The 22,642-nt window shown below is 47.3% G+C and overlaps 1 protein-coding gene across 17 annotated transcripts in view; it reads right to left on the bottom strand.

Annotated features, from left to right (window-relative positions):
• The window catches only part of RIMBP2 (RIMS binding protein 2), a 223,087-nt gene that overhangs the window by 33,019 nt on the left and 167,426 nt on the right, over positions 1-22,642 (bottom strand). For all 17 annotated transcript variants that reach the window (XM_048514169.1, XM_048514168.1, XM_048514171.1 and 14 more), the window contains 7 exons: positions 18,055-18,206; positions 12,108-12,184; positions 10,534-10,643; positions 8,656-9,464; positions 3,480-3,635; positions 1,909-2,370; positions 771-920 (listed from right to left, as the gene is read on the bottom strand). In XM_048514169.1, the coding sequence (XP_048370126.1) occupies positions 771-920; positions 1,909-2,370; positions 3,480-3,635; positions 8,656-9,464; positions 10,534-10,643; positions 12,108-12,184; positions 18,055-18,206 (1,916 nt within the window). The remainder of the gene's footprint in view (positions 1-770; positions 921-1,908; positions 2,371-3,479; positions 3,636-8,655; positions 9,465-10,533; positions 10,644-12,107; positions 12,185-18,054; positions 18,207-22,642) is intronic.

Genomic DNA, 22,642 nt, shown 5'->3' with positions numbered 1-22,642 from the left:
GAACGGGAGGGGAGGAGGAAACACGATGAATTTTAAAAATTAAGTCAAGGACAACCTCACCTGGAATACTGTGTACAGTTCTGGGCACCACAATTCAAGAAGGATATTGACAAACTGGAATGGTTCCAGAGGAGGGCAACCAAAATGGTCAAAGGTCTGGAATCCATGCCCTATGAGGAGATACTTAGGGAGCTAGGGATGCTTAGTTTGGTGAAGAGAAGGTTAAGAGATGACATGATGGCCCTGTTTAGATATTTGCAGGGATGTCATGTTGGGGAGAGAGTAAGCTTGTTTTCTGCTGCTCCAGAGACTAAGACCAGGAGTCATGGGTTCAAGGTGAAGGAAAAGAGATTCCACCTAAACTTCAGGAAAAACTTCCTGACAGTAAGGGCTGTTCGACAGTGGAATGCACTACCTCAGAGTGTGGTGTTGGAGGTTTTTAAAGAGAGGTGTCATCTGTCAGGAGTGCTTTGATTGTGTTCCTGCATGGCAGGTGGTTGGACTTGATGGCCCTTGGGGTCTCTTCCAACTCTATGATTTTATGATTCTAACCTGAAAAGTTGGTGAGGGAGCAGCGGAAGCTCCCAACAGCCTCATTGCTATCAAAGCTGAAGGGTTTTTTTTTTTTTTTACGAAGTCCAAGACACTTTAGTATGTGGTACAAACTCTTGACAATTTTCAATTGAGTATTCGGAAAGCAAGCAATTTTTCCGTGCACAGTGAATCTTCCCGGCATTCTCTCTGCATGCTTAAAACGTGGCTGTAGTTACCTGCTTTCCAAGTTCTGAGCCTTTTAAGAAATCGTCGACTGAAGCCCCTCTCTTTTTCACACGCGGCGAATCGTAGCCATCTTCTTCTTCGTCCGAGTTTGCATAATGCATGGCGTTGCTCCTTTCGCTGAACACGTTCCTCCTTTCCAGCTGGAGGATTGAAAACAGAACCCTTTGAGAGGAGCCTTTTTCCAGGCTCAGGATGGGCACTATTCTCCCCCACCAAGGAATGTCTCTTGCCTTGAAAAACCTTTGTGGGTTGCCATAAGTCGGCTGCAACTTGACGGCACTAATAACCAACTAAGAATGATATAAGCAGAGAAGCAGAAGCTGCTTTCAAATAACAAGAAGGGAAGGGGACCAATTGATTGATTGATTGATTTATTATATTTATATACCGCTCTCCCCTGGAGGGCTCAGGGCGGTGAACAACAAGCATAAATAGAGCACAATAAAATCAAGACTAAAATAAGTTAAATATTAATTAATGTGGCTCTATATAAAATAAACCCCACCCCATTAAAACACAGCACACTAAATCGGCATAACAGATGGCACCTACAATCAAATCCCCTAAAAGAGAAAAAGGGGGAGGACGGCAGGATCCACTTATGTTATAAAAGGATCCACTGATGTTATAAGAGGAGGAGGGGGGGCCATCAGCGGCCAGCGTCCCCAAAGGCCCGGCGGAACAGCTCAGTCTTACAGGCCCTGCGGAACTCATTGAGATCCCGCAGGGCCCTGACAGCTGGAGGGAGAGCGTTCCACCAGGCCGGGGCCAGGGCTGTAAAGGCTCTGGCCTGGGTGGAGGCCAGCCGCATCATTGAGGGACCAGGGATCACCAGTAAGTTGGCCTCTGCCGAACGCAGAGACCGGTTCGGGACATATGGGGTAAGACAATCCCGCAAGTACGGAGGTCCCCGGCCACGCAAGGCCTTAAAGGTTAACACCAATTGAGAAGGACAGCACGCTAGAGAAGTCTCCGTACTGCCTGGGAAAGTCCTCATGCTGATCTCAAAGGCACTACAGGGCACCATGAGCAGAGGGCACACCTGGGATAGACAACCAGCAAGGGACACATGCGCATTAGATCTATTCTGCTGCCAGCCCTCTTGGAAGGAGAGGCAACTCCACTTACCCTGTTGCTCTCTGCGACCCGCTGAGCAGCTTCCCGGGCCATGGCCTTTGCCACCGTGTTGGGGATGGGCGTGCCTTGTGGCTGGGGGAGTATCCGGTTTGGAGAAGGCGACCTCCTCCCATGAAGCGGGCTGTGGAAACTGGGAGGCTCCAGAGTGTGTCCGTGAATGGGAGACACCGCGCGGGTCTGCTCCCACGATTCATCCCTTTTTACGTGCGGACATAGATGCTCGTCTTTGGTATCTGGGATGCCGGCACTTGATAATGGCTTAGATTTGGGAGCTGGCCGCGGGTGAGGGGTTGGAGGCACCAGTATGTCAGGCGGGATGACAGCGCTCAGTGAGTCCGCAGATTCTCCTTGGACGGAAAGCGTCCGGACAAAAACTTCCTTGGCTTCCAGGTTCCGGAGTCTTGCTAGCTCCACAACGTTGTTGTCGGCCATGGGAAATATTATTTCTGCCACCTAAACACACGTGTACACAGAAGCCATTCAGAAGGGGTCACGTTCTTCAGACAAACACAACCGAGAACATCACCGAAGGGGAAGGAAGGAGTGCCACAGAATAGAACTTGCACTCCCAACAGACAATGAGCATAGGATTGCAATTGCCAACTGGTAGCAGGCACCCCTCGTTCCCACCTCAATTCCCTGCCCATGATAGTTTCAGGAGTGGGAGAAAAATTGCTGGGAAAATGGCACTGATAGTCATACTGTAAGAATTTCCTGTAGTCTCTATGGCCGTGGTGGCGAACCTTTGGCACTCCAGATGTTATGGACTACAATTCCCATCAGCCCCTGCCAGCACGGTCAATTGGCCATGCTGGCAGGGGCTGATGAATGCTTCTGGAGAAATGGGGGGGAAGGAAAGAATGTTGATGGTGATGCTCTAGTAATTTCCCCTAGTCTCTTTACCATAGAGATTAGAGGAAATTCCTGGAGCACCATCCAGAAGTGATGTCACATTCTCCCGAAATTCTACTCTGCCCAAGCATCTCCCAACCAACCCCCGACCCTACCCCACCCCTGGCATTTGCCAGTGCAGGGCTGGGAAGCCTAGATGGGCATTAAGTCTTGTACAAAAAATGAGTACCTATGTTATAGCACAGCTGAAGGAGGTGGGGGATATAGGAAGAAAATAAATAAAACGAAATAACATTTTGTGAGATTCTACAGAAGTCCGTTTGTTTTCCTTGAGTGCTTCAATAGAAAACTTGCAAAAAAAAATAGGGAGTTTATCCATCTCCAATCTGATATTTTTATGGGAACAGTCTCCAATCTGACATGGAAGTCTGGGCCACCTATTTGAATTTCAAACATGTAGCAGCAATTTAAAGATCAACAAGATTTCCAGGGTATAAGCATTCGAAAGTCAACCTTCTCTTCAACAGATATAAATTAGATGATTTATTGTTCTGATTCCAACACAACTGTCCTTAAAGACAATTCAGGACTTTCCAGAACTCTATGGGTAATCCACTGAGAGCTCAGAATTTGCATATATCCCAGATGACTTAACAGACTGGCACAGGGTTGACTCCTCCCCCCACTGACTAAAATCAAACCCCACCTACCCTTTGACCTTTTGCATAAACACCATAACCAGTAACATTGGCTCCATTGGAGGTCCCTGTGGCTGTAAGAGTCGGTGGCTTCCAAGTAACCAATATAGTTCCTGGTGTTGGTCCAGGCTGAATTCTAACATCTTGAGGGGGAGCCGGAGGACCTGGAATGAGAACCAGACTTTAGTTAAAAGTTGACGCCTTCCATATGCCCTTTTGATGTAGCATCAACACCTGCCAATAAGATTAAGATGGAAGCAAAAACAGGGGCCTTCTCTGTGGTAGCCCCCCCAATTGTAGGGCAAGCCTTCAGGGTCATCTCTCCTTTAGTTGTTCGTGGACAGTGCTACCAAGTTGCAGATGACTTTTGCCCACTCTGTAGGGTTTTTTAAGGCAAGACACAGAGGTTGTTTGCCATTGCCTGCCTCTGCATAGCGAACCTGATTTTCTCAGTGGTCCCCCATCAAATTTCTAACCAGGGCTGACCCGGCTTAGCTTCCAAAATCTGACAAGAACAAAATAGCCTAGTGGTTCTCAACCTTCCTAATGCCGCGACCCTTTAATATAGTTCCTCATGTTGTGGTGACCCCCAACCATAAAATTATTTGTGTCTCGGTTCCTAAGACCATCGGAAATATGTGTTAGGTGACCCCAAAGGGTCACGACCCACAGGTTGAGAACCGCTGGACTAGCCTCTGATAATTATTTTTTATTTTATTCCTTTTATAAAATTTTACCTAGTTTTTAAAATTTGGATGGTCATGGCCAACACACCCCGAGGGGAGGGGGAGGGAGGGGGAAACGGGGAACTTTCTTATTTTTGGAATTACAAAATTTGTATTAGCGCTTAAACAACCTGAAACAAGTTCTTTAAAGGGAAAGAACTCACAACCCCTGCCCCCACCAAAGTGTATTTTCCCTCAGGACTCCCAGTTTCACAACAATCCATTCAAAACAAAATCTTGCACATAAATGTGCCATGCATTAACAAAACCATGCATTCAGTATTCACCATACAAAACAAAGTATATCGCTGTGCATTTTAATGTGCTTTGCAAAACTTTATATAGCACAAAATACAAAACACCATGTAGCACAAAACAGTATACAGGGCAAACAATGTACAATGAACCAATGGGCATGCAGGACAATCCTGAGTGCCCACTGGTTGAGGATTTGTTGTCGGATGGTCCAAACCCTTAGTCAATGATGTATAAGGATTTTCAGAACCCCTGTAAAGCTACTTTGAACAGCTTGGAAGGGCAGGGCAGCCATGTACCCAACGGGTCAATTAAATGAAACATATAAGGATGTGAGATGACTTATGGGACCACTTCACAGCAAACTTCTTTCTTTTTACCCAGCTGACCCTCCAAGGTTGACGTGGAAATAAAGAGCAATGTGCCAAGAAGTCATTCAAAAATGTAAGAACCCACTGTGACAGGTTATGGACCCAACCTTGCAAATCGCTCTCCAGACCATTTAGACATACACTTCTGCAGTTCATAATTTCAAAGTGACTCCAGTAAGAACAACAAAAGCAGAGGAGGGAAAGCTGGGAAGTTCACCAAACTCCCAAGATCTCAGAATTTCCACCAGATAACGTAACAAACATTTTTCTTTGATAGTGACCTTTTCCCTGCTAGGGATATTACATCCATTTATTCATTCTACCAGTAGCCTAGAATCCCTTCATGGGGTCTCAAGTGGAACAGATAAGAGAGTTTGGATTTATATCCCTCCTTTCTATCCTGTAAGGAGATTCAAGGTGACTTACAAGCTCCTTTCCCTTCCTCTCCCCACAACAGACACCTGGTGAGGTAGGTGGGGCTGAGAGAGTTCCGAAGAACTAGCCCAAGGTCAGCCAGCAGGAATGTAGGTGTGCAGAAGCACATCTGGTTCACCAGATAAGCCTCTGCCATTCAGGTGGAGGAGTGGGGGAATCAAACCCGGTTCTCCAGATTAGACTCCACCTGCTCTTAACCACTACACCACGCTGGCTCTCTAAAGGCACTGGCTATACAAGACCAGCTTACTCTCATCAAAGTTGACAGATCATGTGCCTTCAACACTTTCCCAAGCCTTAAGGAGAATGTGGACCCATGCCAAAACCTTGATTCTATGCAACAGAAATAACTGAGCAAACAAAAAAAAAATCTCCCTGTTTGAAGGGCCCGAAAACCTGTTACCGTGACAGCGTGCTTGCGACGTCTCTAATTAAAACCCGCTTGCTTTAAATAGCAACCTGCTGGATGGAAACCTGGCCTCAAAATATCTCTTCCATTATTGAGGCCCATGTATAATTCATGAGCTCGGTCACGTGTTCGGCAACATCCTGGTTAAATCGAAGAAGCTACGAAAGCTTCCCGGGAGAAAGGAAGGCCCTTTCCAGAACGCCCTTCTTGCCCTCTTCTCAAGAATCAGCGCCTCTAACCGAGACAGCCTCCTGACAACTTTTCCACTGCCGGACAGTTGAGAGCGAGGGGGAAAAAAAATAACTCTTTTTGGAGTGGACAGCGTGCACGTTTCTAGTTGACTAATGTATGTCAGGGATGCTGCGTGTTTTGCCCTCAGGAAGAAAGGGAGGCAATTTTCCAGGACCATGCCCTTAGCTTCGATTTGACAACAGATGACCCAGAAGCAGAAGCAACCTTGCATTAGTGCATGGTGGACAATATCTGTCTGTGTTTATACTGCGCAGGGCAAATAAACTTGCACTCTGGGCTGTGTGTGCTATGAAGCTTGATTGATCGGCTGGTTGACACCTCGCTTGTTGTCGGAGCATCATGGGATGGCCACAGGCTTTAAAAGTGAATCAGACAGACTCATAAGGAAAGGTCTATCAGTAGTTGCGAGCCATGGGGAGGAAAGGGAACCTCTGCATTCAAAGATCTGAATCCCACCACTCGGGGGGCAATGTCAGGGGAAGGCCTCAGCCTCTGTGCCCTGATGTTGGACCACCAAAAGATCAGGTCGGCCACTGTGTCACACAGCATGCTGCACTAGATGGACCACTGGTCTGATCCAGCAGGACTCTTCTTACATTCTTATGCTCAGCCCACCCAGAACAGGGCAGGATTGATTGATTATTGTAAGCCCAGCATTCAGTGATTACCTGGGGCATGATTCCTAAGTGAACTAGCAGTGGCGTATTGGTTAAGAGCAGGGGCATTCTAATCTGGAGGAACCGGGTTTGATTCCCAGCTCTGCCGCCTGAGCTGTGGAGGCTTATCTGGGGAATTCAGATAATCCTGTGCACTCCAACACACGCCAGCTGGGTGACCTTGGGCTAGTCACAGCTTTTCGGAGCTCTCTCAGCCCCACCCACCTCACAGGGTGTTTGTTGTGAGGTGGGAAGGGAAAGGAGATTGTAAGCCCCTTTGTGTCTCCTTACAGGAGAGAAAGTGGGGATATAAATCCAAACTCCTCCTCCTCCTCTTCTCCTTCTCCTTCTCCTTCTCCTTCTCCTTCTCCTTCTCCTTCTCCTTCTCCTTCTCCTCCTCGTTCTCGTTGTTGTTGTTGTTGTTGTTGTTGTTGTTGTTGTTGTTGTTGTTGTTGTTGTTGTTGTTGTTGTTGTTGTTGTTGTTGTTGTTGTTGTTGTTGTTGTTGTTGTTGTTGTTGTTGTTGTTGTTGTTGTTGTTCTTCTTCTTCTTCTTCTTCTTCTTCTTCTTCTTCTTCTTCTTCTTCTTCTTCTTCTTCTTCTTCTTCTTCTTCTTCTTCTTCTTCTTCTTCTTCTTCTTCTTCTTCTTCTTCTTCTTCTTCTTCTTCTTCTTCTTCTGTCGTATAACAATATGGTTCTAACACAGACATAACAACAAGAAATGGTTTGCCATTACAGGGGTGAGGCTCTGAAGTCCCTCTAGACTAGAGAATGGATCCCCACATCTCCTCCAGTGCAGACCAGATCTTGAAGGTTTCTGTGTTCTTAAGAAATTACAGCTTTTTGACATGTCTGAATTGGACAAAACAGCACACTGTGGTTTGTCCTCAGACCTACGAGCCAGGATTACAAAGCAGCATTAAACCACGATTTGGGATGCCAGTCTGCAGACAAACCACTCCTTGGAATTTCATCAATAATATGGCTGTCATGACAAACTAGTCCATCAGGAAACAGGAAGTATTCAACCTCCGAGTCATGTGCAAGGGGAACACATAAACCCAAGGGATTTCGATACCCAATGTTGTAATGGCAAACTATGGTCTGTGGTATCTGGATTACCCATTTCTCATTTAAAACCTCACATACAACTTTTCTGTCCTTTGCAAGTCTTTTGCCTGCCTTGGATTTTTCACTCATTTCCCTGATACCTCCTTACTGGCTTCTCCTCACTGCTCATAATCATGTCAGCTTTCCCCTTTAAAAGCCTGTAGAGGAAATGGGCTCCATTGCATAGTCACATTTTTAGCCTTTGAAGTGCCCCAGGGCTCCATTTTCATAAGGCTGCTGCAAACCAACATGGCTACTCTCCTAGAATTATCGAGGAACTTAAATATTCCTTAGCCTGAACAGAAAACCTTGGTTGTTTAAAGGGATCCAAGTGACCATTGTCACCAACGAAAAAAGTGGTGAAGATATAAATGCTAGCTAGTTGCTAGTTTGTTCTGGGTGTCAGAACTACAGCTTTTCAAAGATGCTGACAACACAATTATATTTGAAGTGTCTTCCATACAGGGGTGGAGCGAGGGGGAACTGCGTCCAGAGCATGCGCACGCCCTGCATCCCTGCCGCGGCACAGCCTGCCCCTGCCCCACCCTGAACGCCCCCTCTATGACCCAGTCACACACCCGCTGCAGTGGTGCCCGGGGCGTCGCCCCCCAGTCCCATTGGCGCTACGCCACTGCCTCCATATTTAAAGTGTGGTTGCTTGTCACCCAGTTAAACATAAGAACATAAGAACATAAGAACTAGCCTGCTGGATCAGACCAGAGTCCATCTAGTCCAGCATTCTGCTACTCGCAGTGGCCCACCAGGTGCCTTTGGGAGCTCACGTGCAGGATGTGAAAGCAATGGCCTTCTGCTGCTGCTGCTCCCGATTACCTGGTCTGTTAAGGCATTTGCAATCTCAGATCAAAGAGGATCAAGATTGGTAGCCATAAATCGACTTCTCCTCCATACGTCTGTGGCCTGCGCGCTCATCCAATATAACCATAATAGTAAAAGAAACAGAGACCCAACCTCTGCCCGGGGCAATGTTGAGAATTCGACAAAGGCTTCTTTCTTTTCCCGCTGCTCCAGAGGGAGTTGCCAGGGCATTTGGTGAGGCTTGGCCAATACCTTCACCTTGTAGGGCATGTTGGGCTTCAGGTTAAAAAACTGATACTTGTATCGGGCAGCCTTGACAATGTCAAACTCCTCTTCGTTGAGAAAGATCACGTGACTGTAATTGCTGTTGGTCGGGAGCCAGGAGAGCTCGGCGGAGATCTGGGTTATATTGTCCACCTTCAGGTGGGAGGGGGCCACAATGACATCCTTCCCAACCAACAAAGTGCACTGCAGCACGTCCGAGTTGCCGCGGCTCGTGATGCTTTGAACCGATATTCTATACGTGCAAGTCGCTATGTTAAGTTTTTCTATGAGAGCTTTAGTTCTGCTCCCTAAGGATACGCTCATCCGTATCTCTTTGTCTACCAAGACGTTGTAGCTATGAATGGTTCCCCATCCGGGTGGCACAACTGGAGGCTCCCAGCCCACAATAACACTTTTGGCTAGTTGTTTGATAAGGGTAATTTTTCTAGGATAAGGCACAATGTCTTCTCCGATATCATCGATGTTCACATCCAGAGTCCCGGAACTGTTGTTGACGATGCCGGATTCTAAGTGGCTCGGCAGGTTGATTTCCAGAAGACCGTCTCCTTCCAACGTGTGACCAGTGTGGTTGATGTAGTTCTGGTCCTGTTCGCTGCCCAACCCGGTCGACAAACGGGATTCATTGTCCTGAACAAAATCCACAAAGTTGGAAGGGACCAGACCTCGCTGACCATCCAAAAGTTCACCTAGTGGGAAAGGATACCAAATGAGTAGAAGGTTGCACCAATGGTCAAAGCTGAACTGTAATCTACAATACCCCCTGTGAAAAAGTCAAATTTTCACCTAACCAGTGAACATGGGGAAATGTAATCAATATTACACTCATATCCCTAGGGCAGCATTTCAGGACCCCAAAGTGAGTTGAAACAACTCTAAAAGTAGGTGGTAGGCCAGCCTCCCCTAATGGCTACACCTGCCCTTTTCCATTGCTCTTTTCTGTATTTTTGGAAACCAAGATCTGATCCTGGAAACAGCCTCTTCCATACATTAGTTAGTATTAGTTAGGACAGTGGTGGCGAACCTATGGCACTCAGTTCATGGACTACAATTCCCATAGCCTTATGTTCTATGTTCATGGACTACATTTCCCATAGCCCCTGCTATAGTTAGGACAGCGGTGGCGAACCTATGGCACTCGATTCATGAACTACAGTTCCCATAGCCCTATGTTCTATGTTCATGGACTACAATTCCCATAGCCCTATGTTCTATGTTCATGGACTACAATTCCCATAGCCCTATGTTCTATGTTCATGGACTACAATTCCCATAGCCCTATGTTCTATGTTCATGGACTACAATTCCCATAGCCCCTGCCAGCATGGCCAATTAGCCATGCTGGCAGGGGCTGATGGGAATTGTAGTTCATGAACATCTGGAGTGCCATAGGTTCGCCACCACAGAGTTAGGAGGAGTAGGAGGAGGTGACAAAATTATGACAGAGGCCTGAGGCAGCTGATTGGACCACACTGCTTCAGACAGCAGGTGAAGGATAACATTTAGGAATGTTCTCCTGTGTTAAAAACTCCCTGCAAGCAGAAACCAGTTCAGGGAAACAAACTTGCCATGCTTGCTTTCTAGCGGCATGGAGTTTTGAAAGCAAGGGAACCATCAAGTTAAAACCCAACACCTGCAGCCTGAAGTTCATTTTACCAGCTCAAGGCTCGGCTATCTCCTCCCGGGCTGTATTTGCAAACCAGGTCCTTAAGCTCTAACTGGTTGAACAGGGACAACAAAAAGCAACGCCAGGCAAACCGTCATAGAAGCCGTCTTCATCCATGTCTCCGTAGACATAGAGGTATTTTCCTGCCGTGAGGGGGAGCTCCGCTTCTGGGTTTTCATTTGGTCCGTCGAACGGGTTGTAGCTGCAGCAGAACACAGAGAGCGGTTTTTCTTCATTGCTTCCCCTCCCCGCCCCCGGCATTTAAATTTAAATTCATCACTGTCAAAATTCCTGGTCCGCAAGAAGGTCAGAGGCAGAGGTTTCTGCTTCCTACTGCTCATCCATTTGCTCCAACATACTGTGGAACTACCAAATTAGGTTCCATGAGCATCCCCAACAACTTCCTCTCCGCTTCATCCATGTCAGGTTGTACTCGCTCCTTCCAACAAAGGAATGCCTTGGGCGGGGGGGGGGGGGGGGGGCCTTCACACCTGCTTCAGAAAAGGGGGTAACATTTGCTCCCCTCTCCTATGTAAATGGACCTTTCTCTTCCTTTCATTTCCTTTGACGCCTGCAACTATAGATAAGTAGGATGACCCTGGCACCGACTCTGAAGGGGGTGGTGTCAGGTGGCTAGTCTATCTCTTCTTTGGCCTTGGGATGCTCGCCTCCCCAACGGCTCTTTCGTTCCTCTGTGCCTTTCTCACATTCCCATGGAAAGGGGAAGGAGGGATTTATGGTTGCTGCGTGGGGAAAAAGGCAGTGGTCATTACAAGTGTGGTCAGAACTGGCTTTTGCAAAGGCAGGTGCATGCTTTTGTGATCAATAAAGACTTCTGATCAAGAATCCAGAGTCCCTTCTTGACTTCAGTCATAGAAGCTGGCAGTCCACAAGAGGGAGCCAGCAATCTTCACAATCTGTGCATCTCAGAAGCATTATTTTGTATCCTTCCCCTAGTGGACATTTCCAACAGCAGCCTCACCCTTCCCACCCTACTCCAGCTCATTGCTCACTTTGCTGCTGCAATCCATAATCAGCTGAATGCCCCACCCAAAGCTGAAATATGTCCGTAGACATGCCAGAAATCACTTTCTGGGGCCCCAGGGGGGAGATTTGGACTGGGATAGACTTAGAAGAAGAAGAAGAAGAAGAAGAAGAAGAAGAAGAAGAAGAAGAAGAAGAAGAAGAAGAAGAAGAAGAAGAAGAAGAAGAAGAAGAAGAAGAAGAAGAAGAAGAGGAGGAGGAGCAGGAGCAGGAGCAGGAGCAGGAGCAGGAGCAGTAGTAGTAGTAGTAGTAGTAGTAGTAGTTTGGATATATATCCCCCCTTTCTCTCCTGCAGGAGACTCAAAGGGGCTTACAATCTCCTTGCCCTTCCCCCTCACAACAAACACCCTGTGAGGTAGGTGGGGCTGAGAGAGCTTCGAGAAGCTGTGATTAGCCCAAGACTTACTTTCACATCCCTTCTTAGTAGGGTTGCCTAGCATGGCCCAGCAACCAATGTGGGACTTACTGGCAGGGGGAGGGGCGTGACTTAGTAGAAGCCTAGTTTGCCATTGATGCTGAGTAACAATATTAGCACGTTTCTGCGGATGGGAACATGATTCCCGCTTCCTCCGTGCACAGCAAAAGAATGGTGCAAAAAACCTTCATTGCAGGCTGGCATTACCTATAGCGGGCGATGCAAAGATGGACTTTTCCCGAGTATTTCTGCTTTGAGGTATTGGACTTGCGTTCATTATCCATCTGCAATAAGAAGAAATATTTGATTGAGCTGGGTTTTCGGTCTCCGTGCACATTTGGTTGGATCATTCAACACTACGGGGGATGCCTGACTTAATTTCAGAGAGCACAACACAGTGAAGAGGTCACATTTGAGTCCAATAGCACATTAAAGGCCATGAGTTCTAGGGTTTAAGCTTTCAAGAGTCAAAGCTACTATTGTCAGACACTAAGGCTGATTATACACCGGGGCTCTGCCCTGCAGTGAGCATAGGGTCCCTGCGGGGCAGAGATTCTTGCACAGAGGCCATTAAGGCTGCATTGCCGGAGAATCCTGATGCCCAACAGTTTGTGAGTGTGAGAAAACCACGAAGATTTCCTCTCACTGCGGGGCTTCCCTCCTTCCGGGTGGCTCCAAAGGCAAGATCGAAGGTTGCCTGTTTGGGTTTCTTGAAGCCCTTTAAAGGTAATATCAATACTACTTATATTGATATTGTGGAGGCTGCTTTTGTGGCTTTTATGTTTTAAGGGAAATGTCTGCTGTCAATCCCTGAGAGGAATGGGGTGGGATAATATCAATCTTTCCCTTTGCCTGGAGGCCCGACTGGGGGTCCCTTCCGCACATGCAGAATAATGCACTTTCAATCCACTTTCACAATTGTTTGCAGGTGGATTTTGCTATTCCGCACAGTAAAATCCAGCGGCAAAGTGGATTGAAAGTGCATTATTCTGCATGTGCGGAAGGGGTAGAAGAAGAAGAAGAAGAAGAAGAAGAGTTTGGATTTATATCCCCCCTTTCTCTCCTGCAGGAGACTCAAAGGGGCTTACAATCTCCTTGCCCTTCCCCCCTCACAACAAACACCCTGTGAGGCAGGTGGGGCTGAGAGAGCTCCGAGAAGCTGTGACTAGCCCAAGGTCACCCAGCTGGCGTGTGTGTGGGAGTGTACAGGCTAATCTGAATTCCCCAGATAAGCCTCCACAGCTCAGGCGGCAGAGCTGGGAATCAAACCCGGTTCCTCCAGATTAGATACACGAGCTCTTAACCTCCTACGCCACTGCTGCTCCCTGGGATTCTGGGAGTTGGGGCAGGCAAGACTTGACTAGAGCAACGTGGGGGCAGGCGATTGCAACCCATGTGGCAGAGAGTGGGGCAGCTCCTCATGTTTAAATAGGAAAATGAAATGAGACCCCACTGAAGAGATTACATCCCTTTAAAAGAGGCATAACAGGATGTTATTTGCCCAGGGATGTAATTTACCACCATGCCATGAAAAGATTTAGCTGCCCGTTCCTGTGTATGATGCCTCTGTTAAAGGGACAGGGCGTTTTTCTCTTGGTCACCTGGCAACCCTTACAGATAGGACCTGACACCCTCTATATTTAGTAGTAGGAATTTAAATAAAACGACCAGCACCTACAACTGTGGCGTCAGACTTTGGATGCCAGGTTTTTAAACAGAGGCTGGATGAACATTTGGCAGGAGTGGTTTGATTGTGTGTTCCTGCATTGCAGGGGGTTGGACTTGATGGCCCTTGGGGTCTCTTCCAACTCTAGGATTCTATGATTCTAGGTTTTAAAAATATATTATTTTTTATAAATATAAACAGAAGAGGGAAAAAGAAAAAGGAGAAACGATATGCTAACCACAATTACAATTACATCAAAAGAAAAAGGGGGGGGGAAATATCCATATAATGTAATTAGCAATGATATAATAAACAATAAATGAAGATAGCCACAAATATGATCGCTAAATAGTGGTAAAATAATAAGCATTAAATGGTGATTAATAATAAGTATGAGCACAAATATAATAAGATCCCCTATACAATACCTGATAAGCACAATAATAATTTTAGACAATATTATGTGATGAATTGTGATGAAATTGAATAGATAAAAAAGAGCAGTGGTGATTACTATTATAAATCTAAACCTACATTTCTAAAAATAGAAGAAGAGGAGGAGGGGGAAGAGGAGGAGGAGGAAAAGTTTGGATTTATACCTCACTTTCCATCCCTGTAAGGGGTCTCAAAACAGCTTACAAATTCCTTCCCTTCCTCTCCCCACAACAGACACCTTGTGAGGTAGATGGGAGTTCAGAGAGAACTGTGCATGGCCCAAGGTCACCCAGCAGGCTTCGCATGTAGGAGCAGGGAAGCAAATCTAGTTCACCAAATAAGCCTCTGCCACTCATGTGGAGGAGTAGGGAATCAAACCCAGTTCCCCAGATTAGAGTCCGGTGCTCTTAACCACTACATCATGCTGGCTCTCAAGGGTGTCATCTATCTTTTTACATTTCCTACATGTGCCTTTATACTCCTTGTCTATCTCCTTGATATCCTTTGGGGGAATATATCACCGATAAAACACCATATACCAATTTTCTCTTGATGTTTGCCTAGATGTACATGTCATATCTTTTGTCCATAAGGTTTTTCATTGATGGAGCGATATCTGCTTCTCAAAATTTTGCATCTGTCTAACCAGAAAGGCTATAACTTGTTCTGTTTCTGCTTCATCCTGTTTCAACCAATATATATATATCATATATTTATATATTGCTGCATTATCACCTTTTCATTGGTGAAGCTGCAACGTGGCGGGGAGGTGCTGAGCCCCACACATGTGCCACTGGAGTCAAGTGGGGGTGAAAAATCACCCCCAGACACCCCCCGGGTGGGGCAGGGCATGGGCGGGGCATGGGTGGATTGGGGCATGGGGGGGACAGTTTCCTCTCCCTCTGTCTGCACCTTTTTGAATTCTAGTTTCTCTTCAAATAGAGTAAATCTTCCGTTCCACTTTGTCAGATAGTTTTGTGGGTGCTCTACATCACAGGTGTCAAACTCGTGGCCCTCCAGATGTTATGGACTACAGTTCCCATCATCCCCTGCCAGCATGATGCTGGCAGGGGATGATGGGGACTGTAGTCCATAACATCTGGAGGGCCGCGAGTTTGACATCTATGCTCTACATGCTTAAAGGTTCATTGAATTCCCTCTCCCCGTCCAGAAGGAAAGACAGGTTGGTTACTTAGAGGTGTATTCAAATACATGGCATGAGTGGGATACCTGAGGGAGAATTTAGGGGACAGGGACAAACTGTTTCACATCATACCAACATGCAGTGTTACCGCTGGCGCAAAAATGGGAGTGCTTGTGGACTTCCTTAGTGCTAACCACAGCTGACCCTACTTTGCATCTGAGAGCTGAAGAGATCCAGCTAGCCGGGGCCGTCTAGGTCAGGATATGTGGTAGACAGCTTGATGAAAACGGCAGCTAATTTATTCCACGCTGGCTCCCTGGAAATAGAGCTGGAAATAGAATTACAGGTTCTACCCAACTTTTAAATTCCCCATTAAAATCCAGCAACGCTTGCTCTCATGGCTAACAAAGTAAAAAGCCTTGCGACTGAACAGTAATAGGAAGAGGACCACTTGCCAAGTTAATTCAATTTTATTTTAATGAGCACACTTCCTCTGCAATGCACCGGTGACATGAAAACGTGTATTTCCCTTGGCCGCCCTTTGGAGCAATGGTGGGGGGTTCTCCCACCCCCAGCTCCCTACTAAACTTAAACTTTTCTCTCTCTGCTCCCCCTTCATCTTTTCCTCAGGTAATGATGATGGGCCACCTAGGCTGAGGTACGACTGGTGGACGTTGGTTCAAAGATACTGGCGCATATCCGACGATCTACAGTAGGGGTGTTCAAACTCATTTGATTCGAGGGCCGGACATGATATAAGAACATAAGAACATAAGAACTAGCCTGCTGGATCAGACCAGAGTCCATCTAGTCCAGCTCTCTGCTACTCGCAGTGGCCCACCAGGTGCCTTTGGGAGCTCACGTGCAGGAGGTGAAAGCAATGGCCTTCTGCTGCTGCTGCTGCTCCTGAGCACCTGGTCTGCTCAGGCATTTGCAATCTGAGATCAAGGAGGATCAAGATTGGTAGCCATAAATTGACTTCTCCTCAATAAATCTGTCCAAGCCCTTTTTAAAGCTATCCAGGTTAGTGACCATCAGCACCTCCTGTGGCAGCATATTCCAAACACCAATCACACGTTGCGTGAAGAAGTGTTTCCTTTTATTAGTCCTAATTCTCCGCCCCCAGCATTTTCAATGAATGCCCCCTGCTTCTAGTATTGTGAGAAAGAGAGAAACATTTCTCTCTGTCAACATTTTCTACTCCGTGCATAATTTTGTAGACTTCAATCATATCCCCTCTCAGACGACTCCTCTCCAAACTAAAGAGTCCCAAACGCGGCAGCCTCTCCTCATAAAAGTGACTTCATCAGGGCCAGCCCTGGAGGGAGGGGTGGCTGCCTCAGCTGGTGAGCCCCCAGCAGGCTCACATGCCCAGATTAGCACGGTGGAGGGGGGGGGGGCTGCCACGGTCTCAAACTGAGGCAGAACCCCCTGACTTTAGAGGCTGCCGACTTCCCTCTGCCTGACTCTGCCACAGGGCTTCCTTGCATTCAAAGGGAATATGTAATAACATGGGAATTGAATCATTTGACCGTTTCTCCTTTGATAACAAAACAATCGCATATAAAGACTCCGGGAAATATGCAAAATGTGCAATGACCCTCAGGAGTGTGTCTTCCGGAGGACCAATATCAAGATCTAATACGACGGGAGGACCGACTTCTGAAACCCAGTGGTGGGATCCAAAACTTTTTGTAACAAGTTCCCATGGTGGTGGGATTCAAACTGTGGCGTAGCGCCAGTGGGGATGGGCGGGGCACGACGGGGGCATGGCCGGGCATTCCGGGGGCGGGGCATTCCTGGGCGGGGCTGTGGCAAGGACGCAGCCGCTGCGCCGGTCCTTGGGCAGGAAATGAATGCACGCAGGCGCAGGCTGCCACGCACACTGGTGCACCTCTCACTAGACTGCTTCACGTTCTGCGCGCTACTGCTGAGAGGAGGGGCGTAACTAAGGCAAAAATCACATGGCAAAATCACCCATTAGTAACCCCCTCTCAGCACACACAAATAATTAGTAACCTACTCTCAGGAACCTGTGAGAACCTGCTGGATCCCACCTCTGCTTTAGAGGCTGCAGACTTCCCTCTGCCTTACTCTGCCGCAGGGCTTACTTGGATTCAAAGGGAATATTTAATAACATGGGAATTGAATCATCTGATTGTTTCTCCTTTGATAACAAAACAATCACATATAAAGACTCGGGGAAACATGCAAAATGTGTAAGAACCATCAGGATTGTGTCTTCCGGAGGACCAATATCAAGATCTAAAACGACGGGAGGACCAACTTCTGAAACCTACTGCAATTCAGGACAATCTCATTTAGAGAATTCAACAGGATAAATCCTACTGAACTCTTTTTCAGACCACCAGAGGAACCCACAGACCACCAGAGGAACCCACAGGCTACCCCAGGAGCAAGGGTGGGTGGGTGGGGGGTTTGCTTTGGGTTGGCCCATGAATCTGATAAGCCCTCTCAAGGGACCAGATCCAGCCCCTGGGTCACATGTTTGACACCCCTGATCTACAGGTTTTGTGGAGAGGAAATTTCCTGTTTCCTCTTCCTTCCAACTCCTTGACTGACATGTTATTCCCAGGAGCCACCAGACCACCCGGAGTCCCAGTGGGAATCTGCAGAGAGAGGGGGAAATTGGTGGAAATCACTGCCCCTCTTCCGCAAATGGAAATGCCGTTCTGCAGAAGGAACAGAAGGGTTGGATATGCCTCAGAACGAGTTCACACAGCCTGGTTTTCCCTTGTTCTTTCAGCACGTCTTCCCTCTGAGTTTGTGCACACCTCACAATATCTACATGACCAGGTCATTTTGTTTAAAAAACAAACAAGCTAGTTGCCTCATCAGAGCTGAGGAAGACGGAAGACTCAAGCTTGTCCAACTCATTTCCAACTCACGTCTGATTCAAATCTGCATCTTGGGCTGCCAGATCGTGACCGGGAGAGGAAAGTTGGCTTGACGGACAATTGCTCTGGTTTGTCGCCGGATAGCTGCAGGGGTCGTATAAACTCTGAGATCACACAGTGGCCTCCAGAGGAACTTTCATGACCTGCGAAGGAAAGGAATGGAAGAAAGCATCACAGGACCTGGCTCAAGTTTTGCTTTCAGGGGGCGGGCGCTTTCAGAGAGGCAACCGGAACCCCAGTGGCACTTGAAAGACCGCCAACATGTATTCCAGGATGTGTTTTCATGAGTAGCTCACTTCTTCCGATACAATGGAAGGAAAGAAAGAAGAAGAGCTTGGATTTATATCCCACCTTTCTCTCCTGTAAGGAGACTCGAGGTGGCTGACAAGCTCCTTTCCCTTCCTCTCTCCACAACAGATACCTTGTGAGGTAGGAGGGGCTGAGAGAGTTCCGAAGAACTGTGACTAGCCCAACGTCACCCAGCAGGAATGTAGGAGTGCGGAAACACATCTGGTTCACCAGATAAGCCTCTGCTACTCAGGTGGAGGAGTGGGAGATCAAACCTGGTTCTCCAGATTAGAATCCACCTGCTCTTAACCACTACGCCACGCTGGCTCCCCATATTTGCTGCTGCTTTAGTTTCCCTTTGTTTCTTAGCTATCTCTTGTACTGGCTATGATGAAGGAGTATGGGATTAGATAGAATCGCAGGGTTGGAAGAGCCTTTCCAAAGCCATCTAGTCTGACCCTTTCTCAATGAAGGAAAGTTACCAACAAAGGTCTGTCCAGAATCTGATTGAAGATCACCATCAAGGAAAGTTCACCACCCTCCAAGTTAATTGGTTCCTTAGCCGAACCAATCCCACTGTTATAGGCAGTTTCTTCTGTAGTTCCACACCTCAGAGAGTGGTGGAATCTCCTTCTTTGGAGGTTTTTAAACAGAGGCTGGATGTACATATGTCAGGAGTGCTTTGATTGTGTACTCCTGAATGGCAGGGGATAGACTTGATGGCCTTTGTGGTCTCTTCCAACTCTATGGCTCATTCCGCACATGCAGAATAATGCACTTTCAAACTGCTTTCAGTGCTCTTTGAAGCTGTGCAGAATAGCAAAATCCACTTGCAAACAGTTGTGAAAGTGGTTTGAAAATGCATTATTTTGCGTGTGCGGAAGGGGCCCATTATTCTACTAAATTTACTGTCCCGTAATTTAAGTCAGTGAAGTTTAGTCTTGTACTTTGGAGCCACAGACTACCAGACCAATGCCCTCTTCTAAGCCCTTCAGGAATTTGAACAGTGTTAAGTTAGAGAGTAATAAAGACATTAAGTTTGTCTTCGTTGCTAAGACGAGAGATGCTTCTCTATACGGCAAGCGTATCTCACATTCTAGGTGGGCCTGGGTGTTTCTAAAATTGTAACAATTTACAACTGCATTAAAATGCACACACAGACATCCCTCCTCCCCATGGAAATTAGCAACAGTGCTATAAAAAGTGAAAAGTGTTCGTGTAGACAGGGAATGTGCCAGTGTGCTCCAACAGCAACCCGATTGATGCTCCCTGTTTTGCCACACGGTGCTTCAGTACAGCATGGAAAATCAGGGAGCACCAGGGCAACGGCCCTCCATGTTTTCTTCCCCTTCTCCCTACTCATAGTGAAGGAAACTGACTGGCTCCCTTTGCCCTTGAGGATGTTATACAGACAAATTGGGTTGGCTGAACCGGGCTGTGATGTCTTCGTATCTGGTATGCGATCCATGATTGGCTGGGATGGAAGAGGAAGAGGGGAAATAGTGCTGGAAGAATAAAGGGGAACTTGTGGTTTCAAATGATCAAAAATGGGGGGTGGGGAGTTTGGGTGTCCAGGGTATTTCATGTCACCTTGGAATCCCTGGCTTTGCCTTGGAATATTTGGCGCAATTCACGCAGCGTTTCACAACGTAGCTGCTGTTGGCTCTCAGCATCTCAAATGTTATGATATACGGAACCTCTGAGACACAGGTCACCATTTTACAGCTGCTCTGAGAAATCGCATCTGTCGCAGATTGAGAGAGGAAGGCATCCCGCAGGGCCGAAAAGCGTGGGAAAGACGGATTCCTACTGGGCCAGCCATCATTCAGGCTTGAAAATACACAGAGGCTGACGCATCGAAGCTAGAGCTTCAATGGGGAAGAAAGAAACGTCCCTGGATATCCAGGAGGAGGAGAAGGAGGAGAAGAATAAGAGGAGGAGGAGGAGTTTGGATTTATACCCCACCTTTCTCTCCTGTAAGGAGACTCAAGGTGGCTTACAAGCTCCTTTCCTCTCCCCACAACAGACACCTTGTGAGGTAGGTGGGGCTGAGAGAAGTCTGAAGAACTGTGACTAGCCCAAGGTCACCCATCAGGAATGTAGGAGTGTGGAAACACATCTGGTTCACCAGATAAGCCTCTGCCACTCAGGTGGAGGAGTGGGGAATCAAACCCGGTTCTCCAGATTAGAATCCACCTGCTCTTAACCATTACACCACCCTGGATCTCACACTACAGGTCAGTCTACTGCCCTATAACTTTCCATGTAAAGTTCACTATAGGCTAAATGTCTATCCTTTCCTTCAATATGCAGGCATTTTATATAGGAGATCTGAAAATGAAACAACCGACAGCAGGGTCAAAGGGCCACGAAACGGGGGAAGGACGGAATGAAATGTCATGATGCAAAATTAAAATCAGAGATTGCTCTCTAGTTGTGTTATGCTAGTATTCACCTGTAATCGATCCTAAGTCCCCAATTTTGCTCAGCTAGTGATAATAGTGTTGAAGGGAGTAATAGTAATGAAGGGAGGTCAGGCTCCCAAAAGCTCATGCTGGGAAAAAAGTGCATTTTTCTCAAAGGTGTGACTGGGTTCCTTTCTTATGGTAGCACAAAATCCCAAGTCCCACGTCCAAGTAAGCGGGTGGGGGAGGCAGAGGGGAAAGATAGTGCGAACATTTCAATGACTTGGTCTGTTTGCTGCTCAAAATGAAGACCAACAAGCTTGAAAGAGTGGGGAATCAGACCTGGTTCTCTAGGGGCCTTTCCCCACTTACCTTAATCCCCCGTATGCCGCACGCTGCTCTCAGCTCTGCGCGGGGTCATCACAAGGCGCCGTTTAAAAGAGCGCCAGGGATGCTGCACGCTGAGGGGGCGCGACAGCGGCAGCATTGGGGTGGCTGCGCTGTTGCCGCCCCTGTCGTGGGGAGTGCCGGGGGACCCCACGCTACTTGAGGAGAGTAGCGCAGGGCTTAAGGTAAGTGGGGAAAGGCCCCAAATTAGAGTCCATCACTCTTAACCACTTTACCGTGCTAGGTCTTATGTAGCAGCCATCACACTCCAAGATATCCATTACACTTCAGAAGCAAGGGCAATGCATTGATGAAAGAACACCTTGTGGGACAGGGGAGCTCATATCTGAGTTTCTATACAATCCTGAAACAGCACACTGGTTTCGTGAACTGGATTTGGCCCCGAGATCCAGACTCAGATCTGACCCCAGAATAGCTGGCACGTCCCGGGTTTGCAAAGTGTAGGCGAGTGGAATTAAAGCAAGAGCAAGGAAGGCAGAGAGAGGTCTGGATATCTGATTATGTCAGCACTGGCCTGAATTGTTCTCTGTGGCTTTGCTGCCGTTGCCAAAATAATTAGGCGCAGTTTGCTGCCTGCTGCTTCCGCATTTGCGGCTCCCAAGGAGCAACAGTGCAGTGTCGAGGAAACGGCGTGGTACGCTTCACCCCCAGCTCCTACCCAAAGGTTCTTCTTGTCCAAAATGCTGCCTTTAAAGTAGAATTTTGTAAACCCCTGGTGCTGAATGCTGAATAGCCAGAGGAACAGAATAAAGGGCACAGCCCCAATATGCCAAACCATGCTCTGATTTGCAGATATAATATTCCGTCTTGCTCGCACCTCTTCTCTTCCCGACGTACATCTTGTCTTGCATGGAAGACCTATGGCTTCAGCTACACTGGTTGCCATTTTGAACCCCCTGGAACACACAAGCAGCTTTAGGCACTACTCTGTGGTGATGATTCATCAACCCAATTGGCTGGGATTACTCAGAGGTCCATTCTGTATTAAGCATGACCCCTTCCCTGGTGGGTGGAGGGGATGTCAAAGCTCTCTGGACTCACAGAACCACCCTGAAGGCTTTCTCATGCTGCCTGTGGCGTTTCCCTTCAGCTGAATCAATCAGGAACTGCACGATTCAGAGAAAGAGGATGCAAGCAAGGCCTGGCTCTCTGCATGCAACAGTAAATAAACATGTCGAGATTCCATTGCAGAAAACCGTGTGTAGGCTGTGCTTGAGATCCTGGAGACTTTAGAGCTAATTCTGGAATCGCAGCGCTGTAACTCTGCTACTTCCTCCATCTAAGTCCGTTTTCCAAAGTACAACCAACCAACTGAGGCTCTTTCTGTGCAAATTTTTAAAAACATTTTGAAGCAGGAAATACGACGTTTCCTCCATGGAGTTCCACATTGTTTTTTCCCCCTTACGTCCCCAACACTTTTTATTTCCAGCCTCAAAATGTTTTAAATGAATCCCCTTTTGAAATGATTCTTTTGTTGA

The sequence above is a fragment of the Sphaerodactylus townsendi genome, linkage group LG13, assembly GCF_021028975.2.
Source record: "Sphaerodactylus townsendi isolate TG3544 linkage group LG13, MPM_Stown_v2.3, whole genome shotgun sequence".
NCBI classification, from domain to species: Eukaryota; Metazoa; Chordata; class Lepidosauria; order Squamata; family Sphaerodactylidae; genus Sphaerodactylus; species Sphaerodactylus townsendi.
Note: the sequence above shows the minus strand (reverse complement) of the source record. Positions and strands in the feature narration are given on the sequence as shown.